The 24,387-nt window shown below is 38.6% G+C and overlaps 1 protein-coding gene across 1 annotated transcript in view; it reads right to left on the bottom strand.

Moving 5' to 3' along the window:
- The window catches only part of LOC137501069 (zinc finger protein ZFP2-like), a 45,489-nt gene that overhangs the window by 6,993 nt on the left and 14,109 nt on the right, over positions 1 to 24,387 (bottom strand). Inside the window, exon 3 of the mRNA XM_068227977.1 lies at positions 21,196 to 21,278. Coding sequence (XP_068084078.1) covers positions 21,196 to 21,278 — 83 coding nt within the window. The remainder of the gene's footprint in view (positions 1 to 21,195; positions 21,279 to 24,387) is intronic.

Below are 24,387 nucleotides of genomic sequence, written 5' to 3'. Positions count from 1 at the left end.
AATGTTTTCTTATAAATTGCACCTGTTACTTCAAGACTCAGTGGATGTTCAGCATGAAAATATTTATACAAAAACTCTTTTATACAAATTATCTTTTGAAATAAGGAAATATGCTCTCAGACTTCTAAGCTAGTGAGATAGTTATTGTCCTCAGCTGAATTTAAACTGCTCACATATTATTCAACGCTCTTAGATTCAGAGGACTCTTGTCAAGGGGACGTATATACAAAATTTTATGACAATTGGTGCAATATTTTTCGGTTTAGGTTATAAGTTAATGTTTACGGATGTTTTTTAATTAAGTCATGCCTAATTTTGTAAAATTTGTGTACACTTTATGCATTGTCTTTGTAACCTTGTCACTGTATGTTTTTCTTATTTTATGGCTGATTGCGATGCACACCAGCATGGCAACCGGTCCTCAGAATAATAAAATGTTATAAATTATTTTATAACATGGTACGGTATTGAATAGGTGGGCCTTTCTTGTTCCCATTAGATTAATGTTACGTTGCAATTAGATTTACTATGAAGGTTATTCCTAGGGAGAGGAAATTGACGTATGTAACAACTGGCGTCTGAAGAGGGATAGTCTTCGGACAATTCGTGACCGTTAAAAGATAATACGATATAAGGAAGTCATTACAAGGAATGATAGCTTTGATGAAAATGAGTTTGAACGATTTAAAAGTTACCAATCTGAAGAGCGAGCTGGAATAACGTGATGAGGATATTTCCGGAACCAAGGTCGTGTTACGTTTAGAAGCAGAAGGTAAGGATATAGATAGAGACATTTTGAAATAGCGGGTGCTGCAAATATACTTGCACTAATTTTGGAAGTTCGTAGAAAGTTCTAAAAAGACAAGCCGAGAATTTTAGTTTATTGGAGAAAATACTAGCGAAATATTCTTAGAAATAAGTTCAAAATTATAGATTGGTAGAATCCAAGAAAATTGGAATTGATCAAGGACTAACACAAATAGAAACTGATGTAGAGCGTACACCAACTGCTTTCAAGAACCGATTTGCATGACTGAAAAAAGTCCATAGGACTGAACAGGCCTACCGTTGAATTCAGAACAAAATCCGAGACTGTTGCAGCGACGGTGTGTGTGAAACCGGTACCTTATGTTTGCTATGCTCCGTGTCTATGTATTGAAGGCAATTTGAGGCTACAGCTGTCACCAATGGGTGGACTAGTGAAGAAAAAGGTACTGCCTCGGTTACTGCGCAGCGAGGACATATGTTAGATATACTCCAAGCGATTGCAGACAGTGAGCAATCTAATGTCAATTCTCTGGTGGCCCGATTAGGGACCACGTACGATGATAAAAGACCTTCAAAAATCTACCATAGTCAATTTCGTAGCAGGCACCAAAAACCTGGCGAGACACTACAAGAATTGAGGCAGGCATCGCGCGTCTTACTCGTGTGGGTTATCCTTCAGCTACAAAGGATTACATAAAACAGCTATATGTGGAGTATCGCGTGATGGGTATATCCGATCCAGAATTCCAACGAGCCTTTTCTCCGGCGAATCCAAATTGATTAGAAGATGAACTGGTTCGTGTATTTTAATTCGAAGCTACTGCACAGATCTCGAATCTACAGGCGCAGCTTCGACGGGTAGATGAAGAGGAGCCTCTAGACGGAAAGATGATAAGGATTGTTTTGATAAACCAGTCCAATGAGGACTGACAACCTTGAAGTCGGGGGATTCGCTGCTGGAGTTGTGGTGAGCTTGGACCGGTCAGTAGCTGCTGCAGTAAAGACTCAACTTTTCAGGAAAACTAAAAAGGGCCGGTGCTAAGGGGAGAGCATGGCGTGTCGGCCCTGCTGCTCCGAGAAAGGCTGTACATGCTATTTCACTCGTGTCTTTGTCTACGGATAAGTGAATGGTTTGGATCGTATTTCGCTTCTGGACACCGTCACCAAACCAACGTTCTCAATAAGGACACCTGAAACCTGCAACAAGTTTATTGAAAACCGCAACCGAAGACCCAGTGAAAACATACGACGAGAAATGATTCAATATCGGTCTCAAGAGCAAGTTGATAAAACATCGAGAAGTAGTGGATGATATCGAAGAAAATGTTATTCTTGGGATGGATGTAATGACTATATTTGAGCTTACTTTCGATCTGAAACCAGGATGCTTGAAATTCGCAAACGAAGAAGTCATTCATCACGGATGAAGGAGTCCGAACATTCAAATTGTTTTAAGTACAGACGAAGTACTTCATCCCAGAGGCGATAATGTGATTGTGGTTGAAATGGATAACATAGACCGACAAGTGACGGGAACTGTCGAGCCCGTAGCCGAAGAGGATGTCAGCCCAGGAAGGGAAGAGATGTTGTAAATGCTAAGGGGCCTGTTTCAATTAACAGGAACCTCGGACATACTAAGCTGACGTAGGGTCTTCTTTTGCTAGTTGCTTTACGTCGCACAGACACAGATAGGTGTTATGTCGACGATGGGATAGGAAAGGCCTAGGAATGGGAAGGAAGCGGCCGTGGCCTTAAATAAGGTACAGGCCCAGCATTTGCCTTTTGTGAAAATGGGACAACGCGGAAAACCATCTTCAGGACTGCCAACAGCGGGGTTCAAACCCACTATCTTCCGGATGCGAGCTCACAGGTGCTCGCTCCTAAACGCACGGCCAACTCGCCGGGACGCAGGATCAAAAGGCCAAAGTCGAAGAAATGTTGTTCAAATATCAAGATGTCTTCGCAATCGAGAACTGTCCGTACGGAAGTACAAATGTCTTGAGATAAAAAATAAACACCGGAAATATACAACCGAATAGACAGCCATGACGCTCGCCACTATCAGGAAGAGAGGAGGAAATTGTTTGTGACATGTATGAGCAGGGTGTCACTGACCAGTCTAGCAGTCCCTGCACGTCACCGGTAGTTTTAGTGAAGAAAAAGGACACCAAGACAGTGAAATACGCCCATTATCCAAGAGGGATGATATTCTACACACATTTTCTGATCTCACTCTGGATTTGAAAAGTGGATATTGGCAAGCAGAAATGGAGGCCGAAGATAGAGAGAAGACAGCGTTCTCAACTGGTACGGGATTTTGGCACTTCACGGTTAACAACTTTGGAGTGTGCAATGTATCAGCTACGTTTGAAAGACTGGTGGGTACTCCGAGGTCTGCCGTGGGAAACTTGCCGCATGCATTTTGAGACATCATAATAATAGGTAAGACTTTCGATGAACACCTACCGAACCTGGGTGAAGCCTTTAAGCGACTGCAGGGAACCAACCTGAAGCTGAAGGCCCGTCTGCAGAGATGTTCATGAAATTCGGAGTTACTTAGGACTATGCACCTACTACCGATGTTCCGTGCCCGGATTTGCCAACAAAGCTAAACCGATGAACAGGGCGATTGGAAGGCACTTTTCTAAAGTTGTAGCCGACAACCAACGTGACTGGGATGAACACTTGCCATTATTTTTAATGGCATATCGGTCTTCGTTTCACGAAGCGACAGGACAGACTCCGGCTTGTGAACTTTCCGGCGAGGAGCTGCGTTTTTCCTGTGATCTGAAGTTCGGCAGTAGACCCGGCGAGCACCAGATGGCTCGGGATGACTGCGTGAGGTGTTGGGAGAAAGAATGGGTCAGATCCCCGCCCTCGATCGAAGGATCACAGAAGCTGCTAGTAGCCGAATGAAACACGCTTACGACGCGCGGGCTGAAGAAGGCTGATCCGAAGCCAAGGATTTAGTGTGGCTCTACAATCCCCGGAGGAGGCGGCGAGGTCTTCCACCTATACTCCAGCGTTCACGGGATAGACCGTAAGAGGCGTTAAATACTTTATATATCGTATTCTTAGGCAACCCCGAGGAATGCCAAAGGTGGTGCATTTCAATCGGTGGAGCGAATTCCTTGATTAACGTGTAATCGAGGACTGGTTGCGTACTGATCAGGGACGGAACCGTCTTAAACAGGGGGCAGTATTACGCGTCAAGGGGTAGTAAAACACCCTCAGCTTGACTAGAAGACAAATGACGAACGACAAGCGAAAAAGCAAGAAGAGACAGAATGTGCGGCGGAAGTGAGAATTATCTTTCTGTCTGTTCTTGTTGAATGCTATGCTGTATGCCAGGGCAAGGAAATGTATGTACTCATGAATGAAAGTAGATTTGGAATGGGTTCTATGTTATTTGATTAAAATTATTAGGATTAGCGTGAATGTGCGTGTACGGTTCACTGTATAAGTTGGTAATGAGATTTACAAGATATGGTGACATAGAAATTCCTAAGGAAAGGAAATTGACGTTCGTTACCGGTTTCCATGAATGCAACAATATGTATTGTACTTGTACATTGTTATCATACAAGTGTAGCATTTTATTATATCAATATTTGGTCATATCTAATTAAATAGCTTACATATGCAATCAAACATAGCCGCCCTAAATATAGGACATTAGGATTACACACAGAATTTAATACTCACTACCATCTATTACAACACTCTATGTCTTAATTGCTTTCTTGAACAGAGGCCGTATGCAACATGGAAACCACTCATCATCATCATCAGTGTATTGCCATATGGCAGGTCTTCACATGGAAGTTCTCCACTCAATCCTGTCTCTTGCCATCCTCTTTCTTTCCTCATACTTGTATTCTATCCTGATACTGTACAGCATCGTATATTTTCTCCGTCTTCTTTGTCTTTTTCCATTTACAGTTCCTTCTATAGCATCTACAAGCAACCAACTCTCCTCATCCAATGACCAGTCCAACTGTGCTTTCTCTTCTTGATTAATTTTAATATATTTCTCTCTTCCCCAACTCTCCTCAAGACTTCCTCATTGTTTACTTTTTCTATCCACTGTATACTTTCCATTCTCCTCCAAATCCACATCTCAAATGCTTCCAGTCTTCTTTCGTCCTCTTTTCTCAACATCCTTGTCTCAGCTCCATACAAAGCACTTCACGAATCCCTTCCTCAAGTCTCTATCCATGCCCCCACAAAAAGTCTACTCTTCTTATTAAATGCTTCCTTTGCAATCGCAATCAACTGCACCTCATGTCCTCTGTTCTTACACTTCAAAGCATCCACATGTTCTATTATTTCCTGCCCTAACTTAGTGGTTGTCTTCGCTTTTCTTTTGCTTATCACCATACATTTTGTCACTTTGTTATTAATTCTCATTCCGAATTATTCACAGACAGTACTCAGATCTGTTAGGATCTCCATCACAGCCCGTTCACTCTCTGCCAGTAGGACCATGTCATCAGCAAATCGAATACATTCTATTATTCTACCTCCAACTTTCAATCCTCTTTTTCCATTCATGCATTTCTGGATAATCTCCTCCAAATACATGTTAAAAAGTATAGGGGAGAGACAGCAGTTTTGTCTTACTCCCCTTCCAATTGTGGTTTCCTCTGTCATATTCTCTATCTGCACTGTTATCTTCTGCTGTAGATACAGATTCTTAATCAGCATTCTCTCCTTCCAGACCACTCCGTTCCTGCTTAGAATGGCCATTAAATTTTTCTACTGCACTCTATGAAAAGCTTTTTCCAGGTCAATGAACACAGCACATATTTCTCGTCTTCTTTCTATGTATCTCTCACCTAATGTTATTAATAGTCCAATTGCAACTATTGTTCCTTTGCCTCCTCTGAAGCCATACTGTTCCTCACAGGTAAAGTTGTAGACCTTCCATGAAGTCTTCCATTCAGTACTCTCAGTAATACTTTGGCTGCAAGTGTGATCAGACTGAAGGTTCTAAAATCTTCACATTTCCTTGAATTATTATTCTTTTTAATCGGTACCATTAATACTGAAAGAAAATCATTTGGCCATTCGCTGCTCTCATATATCTTATTACAGATATATGTTTGCTCTTTCAATCCTTTATTTCAAGGACTCTTTAAAAGCTCCATCGGTAATCCATCAACCCACTTGCTTCACGATTCTTGATTTCTTTCAGAGCTATTTCCACCTCCCCTTCCAAAATGCTGCATCGTTTTTCATCTTCTGTTACTCTTGTCTCATCTTCTATTTTTATATCATTTGTTTTTTGATCATTCTCTTATAGGCACTCTACATACTCTTTCCACCATTCCTTACTTCTTCAGGTTTATACACCAATGTGCCATCTTTTCTTTTTATTTCCATACTGGTACAGCTTTTCCTCACTGAAGAAAGCTTGGAGAAGCTGTAAGATAACAAGCACATGACAGCTTTCCCTAACTTTGTCGGTTTCATTTTACCTCCAGATAATGCTGCCAAGATGTTACGATGGCGTCAAAGAATATGGCTTAGGTTGTAGTGTTTTATTAAAACATTCTGATATCCTGAAATATTTAAACCCAAATGCAAGATATCATATCCTTAAATATTCTTACAAGTGTCCCTTTGACACTACAGCTAAAAGGAGCATGAAAATCAAAGCTTAAACCACAATTCGAGACAACAGGACATATAAATGCACTGTAGTGGACACTGCTGCAATGTAAAGGAAGGAAAAAAAGTTCCTTTTATTTCGAAAACTCCAAGGACCAACTGATTATCTTTTAGTGCATATCTGCCACCTCTGAAAAACAGAAGTCGAGAAGAACCTAAAGTGGAAAATGTTTAACAACACGCACAAGCGTCACAAAATATTGAGATATGGTGAATAAGGACAGCAAGTGAGATATTACAAATAATACTAATACAAATCAAATTCATGTTATGATCTCCGGGGTGAGTCTCGAAGAAATCGGTTCAGTGGTCATCAAATGGAATGATTGCACCACAGTAGATAACACCAAGCAGAGCATCCCTTCTACGTGCATAAATACTCCCTCCTCAACAAAGAGCATGAGTCATCATTGGTTTAAAGTGGGCGAAATAGACTTGTAGAGACTCGAAAGCCAGGTAGCTTGAGGGAGGTGTATATTACGAAGTGGCAAATGGTGAACAGAGATGCATTAGATATTGATAACATTGTATCCACGATATCTGTCCTGGTTGGGGAAGAAAATCATATGTTAAATAATTGTAGGATTCCTCAGTTTCTCATAGGGAGACAGCAGATTCATAGATAGCTCCTGTGAATTACCTCGGTCGATGTGATTTTTTTGTAATCGGCAAGGAAGGACTGCAGTCTGGCAGAGATAGGCCTCCTCTCCTTCCGGTCGATTCCGTTCCTGCTTAGAATGCTCATTAATTTTTTCCACTGCAGTCTATCAAAACGTGCTTATTCTACGTCACTCATAAAATTTTTCCTTCCTATTATTATTCATTTGCTTCTTGCTTGAAACTTTTTAAAATACAAGCGATCCCATGATCAAACAACTTTATAATGATCTCATAATTAACTTCTCGAAATTTTTCCTGACAACGCGAGCAAAAGAGCATACCGTGATTTCCTGTTTCAAAAATACACATGGTGTCACGAAATGTAAGTTTCACAAAAATGTCGACTTACGATTTACTTCACTGGATTTCGATATAAACCACAAATATCGCTTGAAATTACTGCTGAACACATAAATTTATCATCTCTATTTTATTCTGACGTGAACATTATTAGATAATATGATATCTGAATTTATCACACTCATAACGGTTACCTTATCGTTATCATTATTGTAACTTTTACTGGCCCGAACATTATATCACTGATTTTCATTGCAATGTTTAACTTCACTTTTACACTTTTAAAAGAAATTTGTACACATTATAAAGACTCGTGCGCTGACATAAACAAACAGACAATTCGCCCCCACACTATAATAACGAAAAGACACATCATTGTCCTGTAGCAATCCAGAACGATTGATGAATATAAAAGTAGTACAATCAAAGTGAGTGCGTTGTAGCGCCTATTTTAAGTAGAAGTTTATGTTATCTCATGGTTACTATTTTATGTAAGACTGTAGGTAACGACAATTAAGTCTAAGTGACAATTCTATTTGATACCGACGAAGTGCATTTTGTGACAGCCGACCTCACAAAAGAAATACATTTTTTTTTTGCTATTGGCTTTACGTCGCACCGACACAGATAGGTCTTACGGCGACGATGGGTCAGGAAAGGGCTAGGACTGGGAAGGAAGTGGCTGTGGCCTTAATTAAGGTACAGCCCCAGCATTTGCCTGGTGTGAAAATGGGAAACCACGGAAAACCATCTTCAGGGCTGGCGACAGTGGGGCTCGAACCCACGATCTCCCGAATACTGGATACTGCCCGCACTTGAGCGACTGCAGCTATCGAGCTCGGTAGGAATACATTCTGACACACGGTCAAGATAATACCCGATTGTTGTAAATTGAATTCTATTCTGTATATTTCGAGACGAATATATCGCTGACTGAAAACATTTTGGGTGTGAACTATTTTCATTGGAATGTAGCTTAGCCTGCGTAGATCGATGGCTAGTTACTTCACTGGGCAGTTCACGGTGATACCAGTTTCGAGTGTTGACATTGCAGGTCAGTTGGAGCCTCACACTCGAGAAATGCCGTAAATATCGTGATGGTAGTGATTACTGTTTTCAGTGATATTACGTAATAACAAACAAGAGTTGAGTTTATTTTTATTTAGCGAACTTTACTGCATGTGCTGATAGTGCGTTGAGGAATAGATTGAACTATTTGGACATGTTGCTTAATTTTGATTTCATGCTTTATTGTAGGAAGTAGACACAGTAATATTTCCAGTTTCGAGTTCATTTTTGTAGCGATTTTTACTTCAGAGTTTCAACGAGGATCAGACGTAAATAACCGGGCATAGTGTTCAAACTTTCAATTTCGCCTTGCAGAATGAATGATGTGTTGATACCGTAAGGTTGGCTCAATGATAGATTGAGTATACCATGTGTATTAAATAATTTAAGACCAAGCTCGATAGCTGCAGTCGCTTAAGTGCGGCCAGTATCCAGTAATCAGGAGATAGTGGGTTTGAGCCCCACTGTCGGCAGCCCTGGAGATAGTTTTCCGTGGTTTCCTCTTTTCACACCAGGCAAATGCTGGGGCTGTACCTTAATTAAGGCCATGGCCGCTTCCTTCGAATTCCTAGGCCTTTCCTATCCCATTGTCGCCGTAAGACATATCTGTGTCGGAGCGACGTAAGCAAATAGCAAAAAAATATAAGGATGAATAGACACTGTAACGTTAGCTCAGTGACAGGATAGCTTAGACATTTTTGCGAAACGACTTCAACGATGTTAGTGTTTGCAAAAGTGGATATGAATATGAAAGGTATTAGCAGGTACTATTCAGGTCATCTTTCGGCATTATCCTTATAAGCCAGGTGCTCCCATAATAGCGCTGCGTCAGAAGCGGCATGAATTTAAGGATTGTCCCATGTGGAAACCTGGCTAATGGAGACTGATCCTTACCGCTTAGCCGCGTGTGTTCTCAAGTTCGATTAACTTTTGTTTTCTATTCAGTTGTCTTTACTTCAAGATTTATTGTTCGGGTGTCCAGTATATTATGATAGGGTTGTGTGTTGACATTTAGTTCATTTATGTAGGATTTACACTACAAATGCGGTTTCGATCCGTCAGCTGTTAACATACTTTATTTTCATTTTCCGTTATTCTACCGATCACTTATAGTTTGGTTTAGTGGGACAAGTGTAGGGACACATATTTGTAATTGTAGTCATAGTTATAGAAAATTGGAAATATTTCGCTTTGTTTGTTTTATATTCTGGACTTGTACTTAACGAAATTAACGACACAACTGTTTCATAACCTGAAAGTTGGTTAGTAAGGACATTTTCAAGTATCACTTTTCTTTAACTTCAATGCTTGGCATTTCTTCTAAATGCATATAGAATTAATATTTTACTGCATTTTGCTGTTTTGTTCCTTCAGAACGATGTAACATAAAATTCTCATCGAATCAAGTGTTGTTGGTTCCTTCTGAACATTTGTATGGGGTGATACATATTCAGCATCGGTATTCTTCTGTAACTTAAGGGTGTCATGATATGACAATACAGGGTGGAATTATATTTTTGATCGTGACAATTGCTGTTAACACGTAATGAACAACATGCTTTCATGTAATATTTCAAAACCAATCCAAAGCAACTGATAGTCGATTTGGTTCGAATAAGGATCCATTCGGGGGGTATTCCAATGTCCGATAGGATGGTCGACTGGTGGATAACCTTTATTAAATGTTTATCTGGAATTCTTCTTGTTGAAGGTCAGATTTTCCAAGGATTGTGTGGATTAGCTCTTTGTTATCGTTTGGATCATTTAGATTAATGTTGCCCAATTTTCAGATTTTATTCTCGCTTTCTGGTTTTTGCTGCCTATGAATTTTACACTATGTTTTCATTCCTTGAAAACAATAATAAAAAATGTTAATAAAATTTTTGCTCCTCATTTGAAGTAGATATGCTCTCCTCTGAACACTACCTTTTGGTCAATGAAAAGACAGAAAAAATCTAGCAACAACCCCAAGATCCAGAAGTTCTATATTGCTCTACTGAAGCAGCCGAGGCTGACGACCAACGATGGAACGATAAGTTCAAGGATTCAGTACAGCATTGTTTAATATAACAGGCACAGTGTTCACTGGCATACTGCAAGGGAGGTTAGATGTGGTTTCAGACCACAGGATCAGGATAAAGATTTTCTGTATGGGGCAGGTAACTGAAAAATGCTATGAGAGGAATAGAGTGTTGTGTTTATGTTCCGTATATCTACAGGAAGCATAGGACGGGATACTGTAATCGTTCATCACCACGCCATAGGCATGTTAGGAGGCCCAGTCAACAATATATGCTGTTTTCCGCAACATTCTGCGATATATAGTGCCGTAATTAGCAATTTACGCCCCAAACTGGGATACAAGTTGCGGTACATAAGCTCGAAGGGGGCAGGTCCCTGTCCTTGTACCGAAAGGAGGAAGGCGCATTACCGCTCTGACTTTGAGTGAGAAAGAAGAGAGGACGCTACGGGTAAAAGATTGGGGCGGATAAAGGCATGTTAACCCCCAAGAAATAAAAATCCTTACTGATTTAACCGCACATTCATTGGTGCCAAACCACCATATTTAACTAATAAGAGTAAGAATTAGAATATTTTTGAGATTACCTATGGAAACTTATGAGCAACGACCCATTGGAACTGGCATATTTTATGCAAATTGATGATGTACATAAACGCAATACTTTAAGAATGGATCGATAATGATGCATGTAGTGCGTAGAATGAAGCCAAGTGTTAAGATCTGGCAATGTGAGAAAAAAGTGGGAGTCACTACGAGATAATCCATGACGCGTCAATTTATGAAAAGGACGCTTTCGAGATTGGGAACGACCCAATGATCGGATATACAGGGAATTCGATCAGTATAAAACAGGGATCAAGAACAATAATTTGATTACCTTCACGTCGCTGGAAGATCATGATTAGCAGAGTGAAATTTCGGTTGGAGGTGTGGTTTACCACCTCTCCGACCACTCAGCCAAAATACTATAAATGAAACCCAGACCAAGTTCCGGGAACCCACTGTAATTTGTGTCGGCGTGGAACTGTGCAAAATGGATAGCAGTGTTGAAGAAATATACATCAGTGCAGTACAGATAACGCAAAATGAGCTGTGTAGTACGAGACAAGTATAGTTGTGATGAATGGAGGTGTTATTTTAATTTTTACTCCTATAAATGTTTACAACTTCAGTGATGACTCATAAAGTAATCATCAAAGAACGGGCAAACGCATAAGGTTGCTCAGAATTAGTGAGACAGCCAATTACATTCAGTGGCCGATTTTAAGGCATTTAAATAGTGGGTGATGCTCAATAAATTAATAGAACTGTGTTCTTTGTAGAAGAACGTCCGCATACTCCATGGACACTCATATTAAGTAACGGTAACCACTAATCAGGCCGTGTGATAAAAGGAGAATGAATAGTGATTTACACAAACTTACCGCTATTCGGGTTAGTCCATTTGAATCAATGAGTGGATCTAATCACCAGTAGGTTCTTTGTAAACACATAATCAGTGTTCATTAACCAATTTCCCATTTTTGCCTGTAGGTTCACGAGTGATCGTCAAACCCAGGATTGGAAACAACTACAGACGGGCCTAGTGCCTGCATTCATCTCTTCAGGTAACATCGAGATATTCCAACCGTAGGAAACCACAGTTCACGACATCATGGATGACACCATGAGGAAGAGGAACCTAGGAGTGATTGAGGTTTAAAAACCCCACGTGTACCCTCAAGATGACAGCTAACCACACACGGTATTGATGAGTACATTTCTTTTAATATACTATGCATGGGATCTGCACCTTCGCATATTGATATAATTGTAAATACAAGTCTTGTTCATTTTTATGTAATTGATAACATAAAATGCAGGGGACACTATACGAGTGTTACTGAGAAACATTATTTTATTAATTTAATTAAGGTTTCTTCTGTGATTCAAGGATAATCGCAAATATTTCAGCAGCTCATTTTCATGAATTAGTATGTATGATCCCATTAAGTTCAAGTGTGTGTGAAGCATATATTTCACGGAAGGAACAGCACTTCAGCTAAATTTATGATTTCTTCCTAATTTTACTAACTGGTATGGATCTTCATAATAATTTGAATATATATTGCGTAGTTGCTTCACATGGTAATGCATGTATTTTTTTATAAATCCCTTAATAATTAAGAATATGATCATCAAAGATGTTCAAGCCCGATGTGCAACTTATGAATTATATATATGCGAGTGAGATGGTAGTAGTTAAATGATCTGTGGGAATACAGTCTTCCATATAAATGAATATGGTGGATTTCACATGCAGTAGCATGAAAATGGGGAAGGTGGTACTTGCGAAATGTTCGAGATGACAGAATGAAGGATGGCAAAATAATCAGGATAATTATAATTATTGAGATGTAATGAACTAGGCTGAATATGGCCATAAAGATGAGAAAAAAGAACTGGCAGCCAATGAATAATCATGTGCCTGGAAGGGGGCAAGTGAGAAATACGGAGAGAATTGAAGTGAAAGTTGTTTTGTTCGTGTGGCCACCAGGCTGAACGCAGGCTGCTGCCGAGAGAGGTTTACGACTCCCTAGAAATTAAGGTGTGTCGAGCCCATGTAGAACTCAGCCGTCTGTTAACACTCTCAGATTATTCGCATATGGAGTCTTCTTCATTCACCACTGCACTAACAATCCCATGCCAATGATATATTATGACTAGCGTTGAGAATTTTATGAGTCTGTAAAGTATGTATTCCTCCCCATTTTTATCTATTAAATTAGCTTGTGATAGGAGTTTCAGATTTTTGCACCTTGGAACCTGGCGAACGTGGGATTGACCCGCGTCAGGATGATGAATTTGAGCTGACACCATATGGCTTGACTAGGTCATATCTTCAAGATGTATTGTTTGCCAATGTGTTTATTATTTCTTTGTATAATTTGTTCATGTATTTATGTTGTTCTCCAGTGTTTTATGGTGATGCGCAGGAAATCAACATTGTATTGATCCGCTTTGTATATAATAGGGTAAGGTAAACCCAGAAATATGTGTATGTTTTCAATATAATGTGTAATTTATTTGGTCAGGTAGACCAAGTGTTCGATATGCGGCTGTGTGATCTCATGGGTAGAAAAATGTACCCAATTATCTGTCAGAAATTCCATAACAATGACAGCCAACTGAAATAGTATGGCCTAACGAGAAAATGTCATTCACATATTATGGTCAATCCATTCAATGCAAAAATACCATCGAGTATCATTGCTAAGTGATAAATAAAACCTGCATTTGTGTATATAGTATTAGTGCGCGCTAATAAGGTGATTTAAAGTATGCCAAGTCATAGCCCAAACAGTGTATGAAGTGACAAAGACTTTGAGGCATACTGTATACAAATAATTTTTTTTGGTGTATAATAATATAATAATATGGCATTATCTCATGTAATTTATTGTTTATCAGTTTAATTAAATTCTTAGTAAATATTGGGAACAAAACTCTTCTCATTTAATAATATTAGTGTATTCCTCGTACCTTAGGGAGAACCCTACATTTGTTGTATTTAATGTAGTGCTCATTTTTCTTTTACAAACATTTCATTACCCGTGTTCTAATGAGCTTTAGCTGTTGATACAATGAAACTAGGGAGGATGGGACTTCGAGACCCGGTAAGTGATTTCCGCAGATTCTCATCCAAAGAACTCCATTTATATATTTATTTGTGAAACCAGATTATTTCAATGATGCCCTGATATGCCCTGGAAAAAATATTTATTGATACATTTACCGGTCAAATTTGGAAAACTGCATCTCGTATTGCCAGCTACCATCAAAAGTCAAATAAACCGATTTGACTGCATATAGCGAAAACAAGCGTGGATATTTGAAACCCATACAATAACGCTGTTCATCCGTACAACCATTAAACACACCCAAGAATCATACATTTTATGGAAATTACAGAATACAAGGCAGGTATGTCAGTAGAATGGTAACATCATTAGTGTAGCATCAAAGTCTGGGCCTGTGTCCCCACTGCAGAGTGGTCTAGTTATTCTAGGAATGAAGAGACGGAAATACAAATTACATGGTTAAAGGTGGAACCTGTTTACAACAAGCAGGCCAAAATAAATCGCAACATGAAGTGGTACTACCCAATTTGACTCTGTATGCCCAGCATTTATATGGCACTACAGGATGCATGACTTCATCAAAAGCAATGTAGTGGGAGGCTCCACCTTGTGTTGTTGTTGTTGCACACTTAGGAGAAAATAAATGGACAAATAAAAGGGGGATTTGATTCCAGACATGACAGGCTAGACATCTTGATCATCATACAAGATATTGCCACAACAAGACAACAAGGGGCAGAAAATACGACAGTGGTTTGTATGGCATACGTTTTGTGGCATATCACATCAAAGAAAAGGTAAATACTCTGCGGCAATTCTTCTTTATGGAATTAGGTTCTTTGGTGACAAGTGATTTCTCAGGTTTTTAATTATATTTTCATTAAAAAGGTGTTTATATTGTTTTGATGAATATTCGCCACGAACCAGTTATGATGCTGTTAAACACTACTCATCTGGATGGAAGCGTGGCACAATGGCGAAACTACTTTGACAAAATTTTTATCTACCAATCTCAACCTTCTCTACTGTTGATGGTCCAAAGAAGGAAATTGCATCACCGAAGTCCAGGCTGTGCAGAAGGAGATGAAACCATAAATAGCCATCTTTCCCGATGATCCTCCGGCAGAGTTTTGTTCCCTCAATGGTGGGATGCAGCAGTAGGGCTAAAACAGCTTTTTAACCAGTTCATCAAAGAAGGTCAAATACCAACAGATTGGCAAAGGAGCATTCATTCAAAAATAAGGGAAGTCCAGCCAATTTTTCCAATTGCCTCCTGATCAGACTTCTGAGACATGCAATGACAGTTTTTGAACAAGTCCTCAACAAAAGGATTAATGACTTAGCTAGGCATTCAATGGCCAAGCTGGATCTGTGAAAAATTGTGGCACAGCAGCTGTAATCCACACTTCACGGCTGTTAGGTGAGAAACGCCACAAAAAGAATAAGATGCTTCATCTCCACTTTCTGGACTTTGAGAAGGCCTTCCTTTGGGTACCACATGACCTAATCTGGTCAGCGCTACGAGAACATGGCATTGCAGAGCACCGTGTTGTACAATTGAGGCGTCTAGTATCAAAACCGGCCAAGTCACAAAATCTACGAAAATGAGTTAAAGTTATTAGCGTGAAGTAGAAATATAGTAGTATCAGGTGAAACAAGAATATGCTTTGAAATCGTCCATGTCTTCACGTTATAGAGCACTGAATTCTTGGTCGTGCAACAGAATGGGCCAAGTCATGCAGGCAGTGAATTCAAAACCGGCCATGTCATGTTGCACCATTATTGTCTGGAATCTTGTGTTCTTATATTACGCAACAATGTGATAATATCAGTAGACAAAATCGTTCCTTATTGTACAGTGTATTCTTTGAAGTCATATTTCGTATTTTGTTCGTTTGCAACACTGATTTATGTATTCGTAGGCTTCTAGCGTCATTTGCGCAAAAGCAATCCTATTTCCTGTGTGTCGTATTTTGTCATTATTGTGTAGTATAACGTGTATATTTTTCTGACTGGTGAACTTAAAAATGTATTTTCATACCTTGTCCTACATAATGGAAACGTCAATAGATTAAGAAATACATCACAGTTGACATCACAACAACAAAAGCAAGAGTGGTAAGAATAATATTTTACTACAAATTGCCAAAGTTTCTTGCACAAAATTCTGCTCATGTAAATGGTGAGATATTTTACAGTAATGAACTTGCGAAGTACCGAAGTCTGTGTAAAAGAGGAAAATCGCTAGCTCAAATGACACCTCACACAGTGATCAAAGGTATTACTCTTCCTGTCTCTAAAACAGAAGACAAAAATCTCCTGCAGAACGACTTTGGCTCAACATGGCAAGATTGTCCATCACTGCAATTTTATAAAACTACAGAATAATATTAGCAAGTGAAACAGTTATCACTGGTCATGAGAGTTCCAACACCATCTCTGAAGTCTGCATCAATAGTCCACGTGAAGTGCCTGACATTGTATTATAAATAAAAGCAAATTGAAGGCTTAAAACAACAATATTACTTAGCATGTGTGACCAGTACCTATCTTAATAATGATTCTATTAATATAAGTGACTATTATTGCTGATCATTTTCTTTTACTGTGTTCAAGATCTAAGTGAACTATGAACTTTTAGTGAGAGAAATCCTATTTTGTATTCTCCTCAGCTTTCTGATGTTTTTCCTCATATATTATTATCCCATGTGTGCTGAAATGCTTTTTTTAAATTACAATAAAGAAAAGTAATTGCAATGTCAATTTATTTTCATTAAATTGCCTTTTTTCAGAAGGGTTTGGAGTTTAAATTGAATACAGTTTCAGAAAAAAGCCTAAAATTATACAAAATTGCAACAAAAATGGCCAAGTCTAAATTTATATTAACAAAAAAGATGGGTTCATTATGAGTCAGATTTCTCAAAACAGCGGAACTTAAATAATTTTCCATTAAGGATATAACTATGAAAAAAATATTTTGTGGCTATCATTGCTTTGTCTCTACAGGTTTTTCATCTATTCTGAAAAATATGCCTTCAGTGACTTGGCCGGTTTTGATACTAGGCGCCTCAATTGCTCTACGTAAAATCCAGGAGTTATGTTCAAGCTGCCGTAGGAGCATCCTTATGACTTCTGCAGATACCCTGCCTTATCATCACTGCTGTTCATTCCTGTGATGGGCACGTTACGTCAGACCTGAACAAGCCAAAACCAAGGTATCATTTCGGTTGCAGAGAATAAGCTTCATCTCCAGTGCCAAACAGAAGATTCGAACAATCCACTAGGGCAATATGGCACACACCTCAATAAAAAGAAGACACAATACATGACATTAGATCCTTGAGAAGGTGGAACCATCCACGTTGATGGTGAAGGTACACCACTAGTATATAAATTTATGTATCTTGGCTCTACAATATCTGACGATGACCGAATTACTGAGGAAGTCAACTTAAGGATATACGCAGCCTGGCTGAAGTGGCGAATGACAAAGCGTGCCCTGGTCACCACTGAATGAAGTACTGTCTGAAATGTAAGATCTACCTAACTCTTATTCATCCTGTTACTTTCTAAGGCACAGAATGTCAGCCAGCTACAAAGGCAGTAGAATGAAAACTAAGCATCATGCATAGGAAGATGCTTAGGTGGAAGGCTGGCATAACTAGACTGAATCACATGTCAAATTACACTATTAGGAAATGTGTTGGTATTGCACCGATCCAGAAGAAAATTGTTTGGGCGTACACTGCATGCAGGGGATGAGTCAGTGTTCACACAGGAAGTCAGTAGAAAGAGGTGCAAGGAACGAACAAGACAGTGAAAGGTCAATAAAGTGCACAATGACCCAAAAGCTGTCAGACTACATACAGACATGGCCCGAAAATGGACTAATGGGACACAATGAATCACAACACTGGATCTTGCCAGCAGGCAGCATAAACGCTAAAGAAGGAGAATAACAAGAAGCAGGTTAATGAATATTCTATTGTAAAAAAATGAGAAACAATGGATAGTTTACACATCCTAGCGTTCAAATTAATATGTTCAAATTCTCTCCCTTAAAGCCTGTGTCCAATACCTACAAATAAATGACTTATTTTCACAAAATGTTGTTTCAATGACAGAACGCTTGCTCAATTTGTGTTTAATTCACTCCATTATATGCATTATTGAGAATATATATAACTCACCAAAAGGAACAATTCAGGATTATCTAGCTTAATTAGCAGTGACAGTCTGAATATCAGATGAAATTCTATGAGTAGCCATAAGAGCATTGTCTCTCAGTGTGTTCTAGCCTGAATGGAATTTTGCAGTTCATATTTCAGCCTACACCATCATAGATAGCAGACGATCAGATTCATTAGTGTGTTATTTTCACCTCAATCAAGTCTATAAATATGAAGACCATGGAGGAGCGGAAAAAAGTGGTCAGCTCATGGGCATGTGACACACTAGAAGTGGAAAGTAACTGCAGTACTAAGTGGCTAGCTCAGGGCCATATGTCTCTTAACAAGTGGAAGCTAACTTCAGCACTAAGTGGTCAGTTCAGTGCCATGTGCCTGTCCAAAAGTGGAAGCTAACTTCAGCACTAAGTGGTCAGTTCAGGGCCATGTGCCTGTCCAAAAGTGGAAGCTAACTTCAGCACTAAGTGGTCAGTTCAGTGCCATATGTCTCCCTCCACAACTGGAAGGTAACCTCAGCCTACTAAGTGATTAGATCAGGGTCATGTCTCTCTCCAGAAATGGAAGGTAACCTGAGTACTAAGTGGTTAATACAGGGCCATGTGTCTGATGATGATGATGATGATGACGATGATGATTGTTGTTTAAAGGGGCCTAACATCGAAGGTCATCGGCTCCTGGCCATGTGTCTTTCCACAAGTAAGCAATTAAGAAATTTATTAATCTTCACAGCATGCTCTTATGTAATTCGATGCCAAATTGAAATGGATAATCATTTAGACATTTTGAAAGAAGCCATTTAAGTTGCTCCGTGATAATTGCAGACTGCTAAAATGAGAGTCAGGACAATACAGCGCCAAAGGTGAGATGTAAAAAACAAACATGGGAAGCTGTAAATACTGTAAGAGCCTCTCGAGTGGATCCTCCAGAAGCATCTAAGTCCTATGATATTCAATGGACTAAGCTACTTCGACAATGGACTGTCCTCTGCCTTCTTTACCAAGAAAAATCATTATATAAAATATTCTTGTGCTCTCCTGGTTAGAGTGAAGAAAACAAAATCAAACCCCATCCAAAAATAAAAATAAGCAGCGTGGAATAATGATTTTCATAAGCAACATTTTTATTGGTGGTCATATTACAAGGTTGTTTTCTAAATTAGCCTATTGTGTTCTCTTACACAAGAAATACAAAGAAACAGAAGAATTTGAACCTTGAAGAGTCAATATATTGGAGCATTCTACAGTTGTGTGCATGGCTCTTGTTTGAGAAATATCAGAATATATGCTGATACTGGACAGTTCTGAGGACTGAAGAGAATATTTCATGCCACTAGTTGTGAATGTACAGTAGGAACAAGTTAATGCAAAGCAAAACAGATGAGAAGATGCAGAAAACAAATGCACGACACAGTTACTTAAGTTCTTATATGTAAATTCATAGCCTACTAGCTTTCACTGATTTCTTTTCATCAAAATCACAGCCTGCTAATTGTTTGGAAACATCTCAGTGTATGAACTAACAGCTGAAGTCGAACAAGTGACAAAAGCACCGTGATAATCGATAATGTGTTTATCGATACATTTACCGGTCGAATTTGGAAAACTGCATCTCGTATTACCAGCTACCATTGAAAGTCAAATAAACCGATTTGACCGCAGAAAGGAAAAACAAGTGCGGATATTCGAAACCCATACAACAACTTTGTTCATCCATACAACAACTTTGTTCATCCGTACAACTGTTAAACATGCCCAAAAATCGTACATTTTATGGGAATTATGGAATGCTTGGCATGTATGTTAGTGGAATGGTAACATCATTAGTGTAGCATCAAAGTCTGGGCCTGTGACCCCACTGCAGAGTGGTCTAGTTATTCTAGGAATGAAGAGACGAAAATAAAAAATATATGTTTAAGGTGGAATCCGTTACAACAAGCAGATGGAAAAAGTCGATCACGCAGGCCAAAATAAACAGCAACATGAAGTAGCACTACCCAATATGACTCTGTATGCCCAGCATTTATATGGCACTGCAGGATGCACGACTTCCTCACAAGCAAGGTAGTGGGAGGTTCGATTTCGGCTTAACACACAACAGAAATGGACAGATCATAAGAATGAAATCTAACCACATAAATAATGTTAAAAATTTCAATATTCTTTGTGTTGTTGTACTACTGAATGGAGCCATCAATATACTGATTAACAGAGCTAAATTATGTAACCTGAAATAATTATATTTTTTCAATGTCCATAAAAATTTAACAATTTTGAATTTGTAGATTTTGTTTATAATCCATAAACATGGCTTCCTCTGTGTGTCACTGTTGGTACACGCACACAAAATTTCGGAGAATATCTGGAGGTAATAGTTGCATTTGACATTTCAGATGACAAAAATATGATGAACAAATGGTGCAGAGGCAGTGATGCATGACTTCCCCACAAGCAAGGTAGTGGGAGGTTCGATTTCAGCTTAACACACAACAGAAATGGACAGATCATAAGAAATGAAATCTAACCACATACATAATGTTAAAAATTTCAATATTCTTTGTGTTGTTGTACTACTGAATGGAGCCATTTTTTCATTGTTGCTTAAATATATTATAAGCAAATACATCTCAGAAATATCTAGATCCACCAGATATTTTTTTGCAGGTATATATACAATAAAACTACATTGAGGAACATTAATACGATCTTAAATTTCCTGAACATTTTAGATAATTTTCAGAAATCGATTTTTAATATAATAGAGTATAAATGTAACCTTGTAAAAAAAGGATCAAACTGTTAAAAATGGACAGTTTTTGGAGATAAATTATCCACAACTGAACACAACAGTGAATAGGTAAGACCTTATTCTTTTTGTGTAGGGTTTGTGGTGTACATACCTTGTTTCATCCTTGAAGTACAGAGCGAGCGGATCAACAGTGTGGTGTTCTATGAATATTTCCTCCTTTATGACTTCGGAAGGCTATAAGTAAGAAATAAGAAAAGTAGAAGAAAGAAGTGAGGAAATAAGTATAAACTAGAAACAGCTGAGAAAATAATTTTCATATCAGCACAATAAGAGTATAAGTAATTTGTATCTCAATTAAAAATATAAAAATGGAAAGGAACAGACAAGGTACTGGTAGCAATGGAATAGGAGAAACATGAAAGGACAAAGTCCGTCTCCAAATCCTTATGGAAATTCTAAGTTCCCATGGAGGGAATTAGATTCTTTTCCACCAATAGAGCATATCAAAAATCAGATCAAAAATTAGATGGATGGCTTTTCCGGCGTTTGCTCTATTAACCAGCGTTTCGTCTTAGGTCTGACACTAGACTCTTGAGAGTGGGATGTGTCAGACCCTACCCACTGACGCTGGGGTGTATGCAGGTGAACTTATCAGAAGCTTATTTATGAAGCACAGTCTGATAACTGCATACGGGAGATAAAACTCCACAATGGAATTAATGCCCGCCTAGCAATTCCAAATGGAAATTCTAAGTTCCCAGCGTCAGTGGGTAGGGTCTGACACATCCCACTCTGAAGAGTCTAGTGTCAGACCTAAGACGAAACGCTGGTTAATAGAGCAAACGCCGGAAAAGCCATCCATCTAATTTTTTATCTGATTTTTTCCAAATCCTTACCCAATACCATTCCTTGTTCCCTTTTCTCTGTCTTTTGATTCCGATTTCCACACTGACTAGCTATTTTCCTTATCTTCATACATTCACATTCCCCTGTTCCCATCTTTCTACACATGACATGACATGACATGACTTGTCGCTTCTTTGTTCCTTTCCAAGTTCCTATACACGTTCATTTCCAAAACACCTCACTGTAATATCAAATAATCCCACATTATTCATACTACTTTCCCAACAAGTGGAAAATAAATAAATAAGTAAATAAGTAAATAAATAAATAAATAAATAAATAAATAAATAAATAAATCAATAAAACAAATAAAATACATTCCACAGAACTTATGTTTTAGGAAACAAGACGGAAAATTGGCGCTTACTAATAAAGAAAACTGCCAAGAACTTGCACGGTACTTCTCAGAACTTCTTAACAGCCCCGAACCCACTGAAAGATTTCTTGAAGAAGCATCCAGTTTCACTCACCCAGAATCACCTCCACCAAACCAGGAAGAAATTCAGAGCCACATTAAATGACTAAAGAACAACAGAACCTCAGGAAGAGATGGGACTGTTGCAAAATTCCTTAAGAATCTTGGTTCAAATTCACTCAAGGAACTTACAGAAATCATACAGAAAATCTGGAAAAATGAAAAACTCCCAGAAGACTGGAAATGTGCCTTGATTCACCCACTTCACAAAAAAGGAGACAAAACTGATGTGAACAACTATAGGGGAATCTCCCTCCTTGAAGTCAGCTACAAAATTTTCTCTGCATGCCTGTTGAAAAGAATACAAGAACAACTAGAGCATAAAATTAGTGAATATCAAGCTGGGTTCCACCCTCAGAGATCATGCACTGAACAGATCTTCAACCTCAAAACTGCTCTAAAATTCAGGGCCCTCAGAAACCTTCCAATCATCTGTACCTTTGTAGATTTCAAGAAGGCTTATGATTCAGTTGATCGTCAATTTCTGTTCAGCATCCTGAAAGAACAGGGACTAGACTCCAAAACTCTAAACTTGACCAAACAGACCCTCACTGACTCGAAGTCAAGAGTGAAATTCATGGGAGAAATCTCAGACGAATTCCTGATAAAAACTGGTATCCGGTAAGGAGATGGACTATCACCCCTCCTCTTCAACCTCGTACTAGATAAGGTGATGAGGGAATGGGAAAACGAACTGAAAGCAAAAAATAGCTGGAACCCAGTAAACATCGGGACATAAAAAAAACAAGCTCGAAATTCCATGGTTAGCCTTTGCGGATGACCTGGCCCTTTTGTCCAGCGATAAAGTCACAGCAATAAAGCAAGTTGAAATTCTCCAAGAATGTGCCAGAAAGGTCGGACTTCATATCTCCTTCCAGAAAACTGAATTTTCCTGTGCAAAACTAGACATCCATAGTCTCAATACAAAATACGGACAAATCAACAGAGTCCCTCACTTCAAATACCTGGACGAAATCCTCGAAACAACCGGACAAGAGAAAATAGCCCAAAACAACTGTGTCCAAAAACTCAGAAGAGCTTATGGGAGAACAAAAGAAATCTACAACAAAAAATGTATGTCTCTCCACGTTAAGATTAAACATTACAATACTGTAATCAAACCGGAGGCTTTATATGCAGGGGAAACTCTAATGCTTCACAGAAAGGGTGAACTGGAAAATATCCTAAAAGAAGAGTGAAAAATCATGAGGAAAATTTTAGGACCAAGACACACGGGAGAAGGGTACCGCCTCCAAACGCGGAAATCCACAGAAAAAATATCTAATATTGCGACAGACCTCACGAAAAAAAGGCTAAAATTTTATGGACATGTTAAGAGGCTTCCAGAAACTAGACTAACCCACCAAGTTCTTGAAAGAGTTGACAAACTGAAGAATTTTCCTTGGATACAACAAACAAAAGAGGACATGAAAAACGCACAAATTCTCTGTGAAGACATTTTGAATCGAAATATATATAGAAAGAAAATTGACAATTGGGAAGTTACTCCAAAGAATGAAGTACCAAAATGAGCAGGTACCAAGTGGAGGGAAGAAAGGAAAAGGATCTTTAGCCAACAGATGAAAGCATCCTGGATCCTCAGCAAACGAAATCATAAATAAAGCTTCGTGTGTTCCAAAAGGGACCATTCACGCATAATAAATAATAATAATAAATAAATAAATACATACATACATACATACATACATACATACATACATACATACATACATACATACATACATACATACATACATACATCAACACTGATCAACATTTAGAGCTGTCACAAAGGCAGCAGAACATTTATCAATTGTTTAAGAAGGAAACAAATTTCAAAATTTATGAAACTACTCCCTTGGTAAATTATTTTGTGTCGCTAACTCCCCTTCCTATAATTGAACATTTGCCAATATTTGTCCCCTTTAAATTCAAATTCTTTTCATGTTGTGATCTTTCCTA

The sequence above is a fragment of the Anabrus simplex genome, chromosome 5 (genome assembly GCF_040414725.1).
Source record: "Anabrus simplex isolate iqAnaSimp1 chromosome 5, ASM4041472v1, whole genome shotgun sequence".
In the NCBI taxonomy this organism is placed as follows: domain Eukaryota; kingdom Metazoa; phylum Arthropoda; class Insecta; order Orthoptera; family Tettigoniidae; genus Anabrus; species Anabrus simplex.
The sequence above is the reverse complement of the archived record's forward strand: the minus strand, read 5'-3'. Positions and strand labels throughout refer to the sequence as shown.